At 39.0% G+C, this 9,685-nt stretch overlaps 1 protein-coding gene across 7 annotated transcripts in view; it reads left to right on the forward strand.

Annotated features, from left to right (window-relative positions):
- The window catches only part of ATXN7L1 (ataxin 7 like 1), a 111,065-nt gene extending 106,971 nt beyond the window's left edge, over positions 1-4,094 (forward strand). For 6 of the 7 annotated variants that reach the window (XM_059847365.1, XM_059847363.1, XM_059847370.1 and 3 more), the window contains one exon: positions 1,439-4,094. In XM_059847365.1, coding sequence (XP_059703348.1) covers positions 1,439-1,480 — 42 coding nt within the window. In that variant the 3' untranslated portion in view covers positions 1,481-4,094. Of the gene's footprint in view, positions 1-986 lie in introns of all 7 variants that reach the window. The other variant, XM_059847364.1, reaches the window with a different exon arrangement.
- The last annotated feature ends 5,591 nt before the right edge of the window (positions 4,095-9,685 follow it).

A 9,685-nucleotide genomic window follows, 5' to 3' on the forward strand; every position in this document is an offset into this window, starting at 1 on the left:
GTCCGAGTGAAGCAAGGTCCCTAGGCAGAGACAATCTCTGCTACACACCAGGGTTTATAGTTGGAAAAATCTGGCAAGTTTTCATGAATACATCACAACAACAGACTTGTAACAATGCAGCTGGAAGCAGAGTTGCAGCTGCTGAGCTAAATGTGCATATGGAGCAGTTCCTCTGGACTGCCTCCACAGTGTTCCCTGGCCAGGCAACCTGGTGGAGCTGTCTGCTGGCACAGCAGGGGAGCCAAAGGGAGAGGATTGTTGTTCTCAGGAGAAGGGAGAGGGGTCCATAACTCACCACAGGGTTGAGTGGCTGGGTGAGAATGTGGCTTTTGGAAAATTGTGTTGGGCTGTAAACCCAACTCACAGCGAGACCCCAGTCTCGCTGCACCTGTGACTGCCCAGGTGCAGTCCGGCTGGGAGAGCAGCCAGTGGCCTTCCCAAAGCAGCCAGTCGGAGTGAGAGACACACGGCAGTGCTGTGAAAGTCTCCTGCCACCCTCAACTGAGCGTTTCTCATTGTTGAGTTGTGAGCTGAAGGTGGCCTGTACTTGTTCTGATGTCACAGCAGTAGCTGCTTTTGATCATTTGCTCCAAGTGTTGAAGTTCACTCGGGTTCCTCATGGGACTGGTGGATGATGAGAATTGTTGTGCACCTGTGACTTCTGTCCCATTGCATTAAACTCCATCAGGCTGAACTCAAACAGATTCTTCTCAATTAATGTTTAATATGAATATTGCTGTCCCTCTTTGAGACCTGAATTAGGGATTGTATACATAAAAGCCTGCCTGTTTTTTGAACTATTATTGTTGCTTTAGTAAAAGAAATTCTACTTTTCCCTACAAAAACTACTTGATCTTTAACAAAAATTAATTGAATGGTAGTTTTACAGTCAAATTATTTGTGCCTGTATGTATTAAAAGTTTGTTTTCTCCAGTTTTTATTCTTGTTCTAGGTTTTTAACTAATCAAGTCTTTTTGTCTTCATAGTGCTTTTAGGTGCCTGAAAGTGTTAACACTTCAAGACCTCAGTATGCGGTGGTTTTTAAATACTGAATAACTAGATCATTTTATTAAGGGAAGGTGACAACGTGTATGCTGTGTGAGGATTCCTTGTGCATGAAAACATGCTGTGTAGAGGAAAAGATTCTTCAGAGTTGTCGTCTTATTGCTGCTCTTTATTTGTAATGATAACCAAGTTAATGAACATGAAATTCACCAAAGCTTACTAAAATCAGACCGTCCCAAAAGGAAATATGCCGTTTATTCAAAGCAGTTCCTTTTCTTAAAGGTCTAATGTAATCAGTAAACAGGGAGGAAATTTAGTTCAGGGACTTGAAATAAATTCCTGCTTTGAGTACTGTCAGCCACAGACATTATTGAAGTGTTTTATACCAAAAGACATTGTGTGATTTTGAACCTGGCTCTGGTTTCTCTTTTAGAAGACATCAAACCGGACTGGTAGAATAAGGACTCTTCCATAACAAGGAAAAGGAACCAGCCTATAATCTCTAGCTCTCAGCAGCCCTACTCCACAGGGTTTTTCTTTTCTATGTCCTGCAGATGGATTTAATATTTTATGAATTTGTGGTTTTAATGAGAATTAAATTTACAGAAAACTGTAATAGTGATTTGTTTAGTTTTTCCACTTGTATTTGCCACTGATCTGTGCGTTCTGCTTGGTTATGTTTCATGCCTTTTAAAGCTGTTAGTGTTGCAATGCTCCCTTTGTTTCCTAACCAGAAAACAATGGACATTCCAAAAAAAAAAAAAAATCCAGACCATAATTTGAATTTATTTAAAGGATCTCCAAATTTTTTCATTAAATAAAAAGTACAGTAATTCTGTATTTAAGCTTGTCCTATGGATAAAAATTGAGTGCATTTCTTAGTAATTTGCAAACAGTTGGGGCACTGCAACTTTAGGGACTAATCCTGATTGGTGCTCTGTACCTACAGCATTTAATAATTTCAGTGGGAACTCTGAGTGTTCAGCCTCTTCCAGAATCAGGCTCTTAAGGAATCTGTACTTCAATCAATGCATAGCAGAATTTTGCACCAAACTGTAATTACTGTTATCAGGGGCCCAAGGTGCAAAATCCCCATATCTTGGGGGATTTCCAGACCCTTAAGAACACAGCACTTGATAACTTCAGTGAGCAGTTTGGGTTTGCGAGGACAGGAGTTGAGCAGATTGGCTTGCATTAATAGAATTGCACTGACAGTGTTTCTTATAGGATTACTGAATAATTTTTTAATAAAATATAGATTTTATAATCAGGAAGCCAATACTAGGTACTGGAACAATAGTACAGAGGAGTTAATTTTTATTTCTACAGTGTTAAAAGTGCACTTATATGCTGGTTTATTTACATCTTGGGGAAAGGCGAGAGACTGCAAATAGGGAGATTATTACTACTTTCTTTTTTAAAAAAAGAAGGGTTAAGGCAAATTTTAAGACTAAAAATGTTTAAGCAATTATAAACAAGGCTAGACCCTTTGAAAAAAAGTTTAGAAATATTCTTAAAATAAATTTTTATAGTGTTAATTTTGTAATAATTTATGTTTTGCTATACTTCAGAGCTAACTGACCGGTATAGTTTCAGAAACAGTATGAAACTTAGGAAAGTTTAAGCAATGTTTATATTTTTAAAATGTTCTTTGAATTATGTTTTTATTGTACATTTCTTCAGACTGAAAAATGTGTACATATCTTTGTTATTTTTGCACAATTTTTGTCTTGTTCAGTTTTAGGAGCAGTACTATGTTGATTTTTTTTTTAATTTATTTTGAGTTATAAAACTGCAGGATTTTAAAAATCTCAGTAACAAAGTCATCCTCTGTAATCAATGAACTGCTATTTCTAGTTGTTGAGGGAAAACAGTGGTTGTGAGATTCAGTGGTTGCTTCTGAGAAATAATGCTAATCAGTGACTGAAGGAGCAATTTTGTAGTTTTAGGAAGCTTTAGCTGTTTCCATGCATCTTTTAATTGGAAAGCTGAATTATGGAGCCTGTCCTTTGAATGCTGCTTAAATTTTATTTTCAACTGGCTTACACCTGACAGCATTTCAGGAAAGTTAAGCACGAAGTAAAATTCCCGTGGTGTTCTTTCATCATCAAAGAATCATTATTTAATTAAACGTATCGGAAATTTTAGCCTGCAAAATGAAATGGAAGTAAACTTTGGGAAAAAAAGCGGATACAAACTGGACCAGCCTATAATGCATTCTTAGTGTAGCATTCACTCGTGGTTCTTTTTCTTCCCCATTTGCCTGAAAACCTTGTGATTTGTTTCCAGCAATAGAGGCTCAGAAGCTTTGGTTGTTCCACATACGCAATGCATAGGCCCGTCAGCCATAAAAAGCGACTTGGATAACTTGTATGCCTTCTTTTGTATCGATGTAACAATTGTAAATAGTGCTGATCGACCTTTGTAGAGAATAGTTTATACAGCATATTCTATTATTGCTGATTCTCAGTGAACTATTGTTTTAAAAAAAAAGAAGAAAAAAAGAAATTTTTCTATTTACACCTTATATTTTGTTATGCTGTTGACCCATGGCACTTTAACAAAACTCTGTGGGTTTTGCATAGCTGGTCAGTCATGGGATATATTAAATAACTGTTGTTGCACAGAAATGAATTTGCACCTGCTATATTGTGCTTTCCTACTACAGATTTTAGAACCTTTTCCAGAAGACTTTTGAAGAAAGCATGTCCAATCATTCTAAGAAAAAAAAAATGCCATACTTGTACAGCCAATTTCTTTTCTACAATCCATATTTTGTAACACTAAGTATTTTCATTCTTTGTCCTGCACCTTTATGTATTAGCAGTATCAAATAGAATTCATTCCATGCTTGTGATAATTGTAAGCAGAATAAATGTCTAAAGTAGGTGTAAATAGTAAATTCTATGGCTTACAGTTTAAAAAAGGAAAACCAGAACAAACATGTATCTGATTGATACTGCCATGGTTCAACACCGGGCCTGGAGATATTCTCTAGTGAGCGATTGTATTTTTTGTTTTTTGCTTTATTATTATTTTTTTTTGTAACATGGCTTTGTAAATAAAATAATTTATATGTTTGTAAGAAACAGATGGGGTTTGTTATTATTTCTCTTTGCAAAACAAAAATGGTGTGTATTGCTTTCTCTTCCCAGAGGCTGAAATGCATTTTGCAGATGCCCTGCACTGAGAATTCCACGGTAGTTCAAAAGATCTGCCCAGCTTTCTGTACAGGGCTGAATTGCCCTGGGATTATTTTTGGCATTCATGTCTAAAATATTTCTGTATTTACATGTCAAGACACGTGCAGCAATCAGCTACTGAGGTTTTTTGCACTGACAAACCATTTTTAAATTCCTTTGCTTAGCCGAATGCATTTTCTCATTCCTTATCAGTGTAAGAATTAACTTTGTTACAGCTGCTAGATTTAGGAATTCTCACTTCAATGGGCAGGACAAATTTATAACCAGTCTTTTTATCATCATTAATACTGAACCCGCAGCTCTTATCTAGGCGTTAAGATTCTTGTTCTGTGCAAAGCCTGTTCCAATTACAGATCAAATGAGACTTAAATTGTTCATTGGCTCGACAGCTCTGCAGAGAGGATTGCAGTTTTTTCTCTCGCAGCCACCCTCTTCTGCAAATCTGGGGAAGATGGACATTTTTATGCTCTTTTTATGAAGTATCTGGAAACTGTCTTGGAGATACTGTAGGGAAGATGCTCACAATTACAGTACCTTTTTTAAAAGCAAGCAGTTTGGATTGCAAACCGCATTTTGTGTGCACACACTCAGAACTGGCAGAGGAGATAGGAAGCTGGGCTGCCTTGCAGGAAAAGGGAATTGAAAGAGGGAAATTTTACCTTCTAGGTAAAAAGCTTTTTGTGTAATGTCTTGCACTTTCTGATTCCTGTCACAGAAGCTAATCCTGAATTTCCTCTTTACTGTCCAGTTAATGTCTTGACCTGAGATACTGAGCTACTTGTATTTTGAAAGCTTTTTTTTAATCTTTTCCACTACAGAAAAAATGAATATCATTAAATAGTAGTAGATGCTGAAGTTTCATCTGATAAAAGTGGTCTCCATGTATGGCTAAAGAGTAACTCTGTGTTCATAAGATGCTTTGCTATTTATTGCAGCCATGAGGAATTAAAACTGCAGCCAAGAAAACAGAATATGGCTAATATCTTAGTTGGTTGCCATCACTGCCTAAGGCCAGCAAAGGTTGAAGACCACTGACTTCCCAAAAATAAATCTGCAGTTTTTTAGCTCGTTTGGGTTTGTTGGAATGATCTATATATCTGGAGCTGGGTTTCCCCTCCTTTTTTTGGTTATGCACAAGTGTTCTGCTTGTAGCACTCCTCTCCTGCTCGTGTTCTCTAACATGCTCTAAATACCACCCATTTTAGAGAGAAGCAAATCACACTGTAACTTCTTTATTCATTGCACTCTCATTTTTATGCTTCTGTTTTTACCATGGAACTATTTATTTTAGAAAGAAGTTATTGCTGTGTGCAACCAGGATCTGTTTTATTCTTCCAAATCTGTCAGGATTCACAATTGGAAAAAATGCCAAATACTGATTCCAGAAATATTTGGAGGAGAGTCATACAACACATTCAGACTTCAGAACACAAGAATGTTTATTTCATTTCATGCAAATCTTTCTATGCTGTTTTGCTCCTTGAATACTTCCTGAAAGCAACTATTCAAAGCAAATGCAGATCTCTTTTAAAAGACACTTTCCTAAGTAGAAGAAAGCTGAAGCTGATCATTGAGCAGGAGGTGCCAGTCTGCCCTTTGCCTGGAGGATCCATGGCAGGCAGTGCTGAGCTCATGTTCTCCTTTTGTAAGGCACTACAAATGACACAAGCTGGATTCTTTTCTGTGGGGTTTTGTTGTTTATGGCTGACCCAAAATACTTAGCTCTAGTCTGTGATCTGTTGTCCCTACAGAAAGGAAAAGGGAAGCTTTAGGAGAAATTTGCCAACAATAATAATCAGGTTCAGGAGAACTTGATTTGAGGGTAAGGACACCAGTAGGGATTTGAGATGGGCACTATCTTCAGCTGTGCCCATTTCCCAAATGTGACATATTGAGCTCTGAAATTCAGTCTGGGTTTGAGTAACTTGGAGCAGTTGCTAACATGGTTGATGTGACACCACAAGGGTAATTTCAGAAAAGCTGTCTATTGTGGACAAAGTGCATTTACAGAATCCACAGGTGTGAAGGCCTTTTGGTATAAGTACAAGAATGGCCTGATGAACATGAGTGCAGCCCCGGGAGTCCCATGTCTGTGTCAGCTCATTTCCAGCCTGGCTCTACTGAGGCAGCAGATGAAATGGTGATGGAGGAGACATCACTGCAGAAGAGAAACCATCATCCCTTTCCAGTGGGAAATTTCCTCAGTGCTGATTTGGAGCACCATGGCACAGGTGAGTGAGATAGGTCACTACTGGGAAATGACTACACAGGCTCAACCTCTTTGTCTTTTCCACCACAGCTGCAGAATATATATGTATAAATAAATAAATAAATAAATATGTATGTGTATATATATATATATATATATATATATATATATCTTGCCTCAGTTCTAAGGTGTTCTCAACAGCCTACACAAGAAACTTTCCCCTCCGGTCAGTCTTAAATTGCAATTATTTGTCTTTCTTTTTCTTAAGTTTTCTCTTATTTTGATCCATAATCATTTGGGGAACTTTGTGGTGTGGTTTCTTGGGCATTTGGGGTTTTTGTTGTTTTTATAATCTCATCTTGAGCTACTCCTTCCATATTACTTTTCTTTAGGATTTGTGTTTGTAACACCTGGTAACTCTGCTTTTACAAAGTACTGACTGACGTGACTACAGCTAGAGTAGATGTATGGATTTGCAATCAAGTACAGGAAAAGACAGGGGTTACTCTTCAGAAACACAAACCTTTGGAGATGCACAATCCATACTTCCGCTTCCTAACTGCATGCCCACCTTTTTGTTGCTCAAAATGTCTGTTTGAACTGTGGGGTGTCAGAGACACTGAGGCAATGGAGATGGTCCTCTGATCTCTCCCACCCTGTGTAGTGTGAGCTCATTCTACAGATACTGCTGGAATAAAAGCATCTGTGCTTTGAAGAGCCATGGGCTTAGAGCCATCCTTACACAGGAAAATATGTGTATCTCAAAGAAAGCAGGCTCCTGCTCAAGTAACTTCTTTTTTCCCCCCTTTCCTTCAGCAGGAGTCCAACCATAGTTCCAGGAAATCAGTTTCATGGCTTTTCAGCCATCAAAGAAGTGGACAGTTCTGTTAGAAGACAGTAAAGTCTTCTGATATCAATCTAGGCATGTTGTGACATATTCTGCTCCTTCACTCAGAAACAAGAAGTATTTTTTTAATTCCTGATTTATTTTTCCCAGTACATGATTTCTGATGGCAGAATTCTTTATTTTGCAGCTGACTGGGGGAAAAGAAAAAAAAAAAAAGCCAACATTCACAGCTTAGACAGATGACTATGGGCTCTTGTTCTTGTGGAGAGGACTGGGATGGCACAAGTGGTGATCCAGCTATTTCTGCAGTACATCAAGGACAATTTTTTGACAGAAGGGCTCAACAAGCCAAGTGGGGCTATGCTAGACATGCTGCTGACACATAAGGAAGGGCTGCTGGGAGCACTGACACTGGTGCAGCCTTGGCAAGTGACTGCAATATAGCAAAGCTTACAATTCTAAGCGAAGTGAGGAAGATAAACAGTTGAACTGCAAGCCTGGGATTTAGGAGAGCAAGACTTTGTCTCCTGCAGACATTTTATTGGCAGAACCCTGCAGGAGACTGGCCTAAAGGGCCCAGGAGAGCTAGCTGAAGCACAGGAACAGAAGGAATCAGTCCATTCTGATCTGCAGGAAGCTGAGCAGACACAGGAGAAGGCCAGCATGGCTGAATGGAGAGCTCCTGACAAAGTCAGAGGCAAAAGGCAAGACTGTGGAAGCAGGGGTGGACTACCCTAGAGGAATAAACACTGCCCTGGCATGCTGAAACAGAAACAGGAAAGCCAAAGCTCAGCTAGAGTTGGAATTAGGGAGGGATGTGAAGGACACGTCCAGTACATTAACATGGAAGGGAAAGTAAAATGTGGGCCCCAGTACATGTGGTAGGTAACCCAGAGGATAGGGAGGTGACAGAGGTACACTCATTGCTACCTTTGCTTCAGTTTTTAACTGGAGAGGTCTGTGCTTGGAGCTTTGGGCATAGTTTGGCCAGTGGGGTGCTATCCCCAGGATGTCTGAGTGAAGGACTGCTTATCCTGCATCTCTATGGGAAAACCTGGGCTTGATTCAAGGATACAGGCTGGTACCATTCCTGTGCAGCTGAGCACTGGAACACAGAGCAAATGAGGCTGAGGAGTCTCCATTCCGGAGACAGTAAAAACTTGACAAGGCTGAGAACAAGCTGAGCCAGTCTTTGAAATTAGCCCAGTTTGAAGAGGAAAGGGAGTTGACCACATGATCTCCAGAGTACAATTTCTACTTAATTATTCCGCTGTTCTGTACAATAAAAACAAAAAAAGCAGTTCTGGCTGTTGGTATAATCAATACTCAGAAGCTCGATATTTCTGTAGTTGAGCACTTTCCTCTATAAATGTATAATATAAAATCCCCTGATGAGGAACTCACCTGTGTCTTGGAAGTCCTTGGGGACACACAGAGGGAAGCTGCAGTGGAGTTCTTCCAAAGCAGCTACAGCAATGGCAGCACCAATCCCTACATCCTTTGATCCCTAGCAGAGTGCTTCCCAATGCTCATGCCAGGGAGCAGCAGAGGTAAGTAAAGCCTTCAAGGAGCTGCTCTCAGCAGCTGTGTGCACAGGAAGCCTGTGGCACATCTAGGGATCCTTCCCAGCCTGTATTGCTCCTGTCTTTTCCCATAGCCCAAGACTTTAGTCTTCTGACATTCCCATTTGAAAGAACACATCTATCTGCCTGGTTTCCCCTGCAAGACAAATGGTTGTTCTGGAACCAGCTGCATATCTGTCCTGCAGTCCCTGTTTCTCTTCATTACAACTCTTAGAGGCTCATTGTAGTCAATTTAGCCCTATTAAATTAGATAAAAGGCTTAAATTACTAGTGATATTCTGTAGAAGGCTCAGCTTCTATCACAACAGGTATTAAGCCTTTTAAAGAAATCTAATTTATACAACCAGGATGCTTTAAACAGATGAAAATAATTTTGCCCTTTAGTTCTTTATTAAAACTTATTCAGCAGCATCTCTATAATGGAACCAGAATACTTTCAGGTGTTTGTCAAATCCTGTTTTTCTCAGCCACCAGAAGTTCAGTTTCCCTTACAATAGCCCATGGGAGCTCCTTGCAAATTATCCTGAAATATCATACTTTTAGGATTCATATATATAGCTGGTACTATCATTATATGAACAGAGGATAATAATTTATTATGTAAATAATAACTACATGATTCATCATCAGAATAGTTTTTCAAGTAAATAAAATTGTGCTTCCCTAATAGTGAAATAGAATTTAAAAAAATAAATTTCTAGTTGTAAATCAAATTGAGATTTGCTCTGTTTAGTGATTTTTTTTTAACCATTCCTGAGGGAGACACATCTAAATCCATAATTCCTGTGCTTATTCTTAAGATTTTAGCCTTAACGTGTATTTCCTACTGTTTATCTTT

The sequence above is a fragment of the Haemorhous mexicanus genome, chromosome 5 (assembly GCF_027477595.1).
Source record: "Haemorhous mexicanus isolate bHaeMex1 chromosome 5, bHaeMex1.pri, whole genome shotgun sequence".
In the NCBI taxonomy this organism is placed as follows: Eukaryota; Metazoa; Chordata; class Aves; order Passeriformes; family Fringillidae; genus Haemorhous; species Haemorhous mexicanus.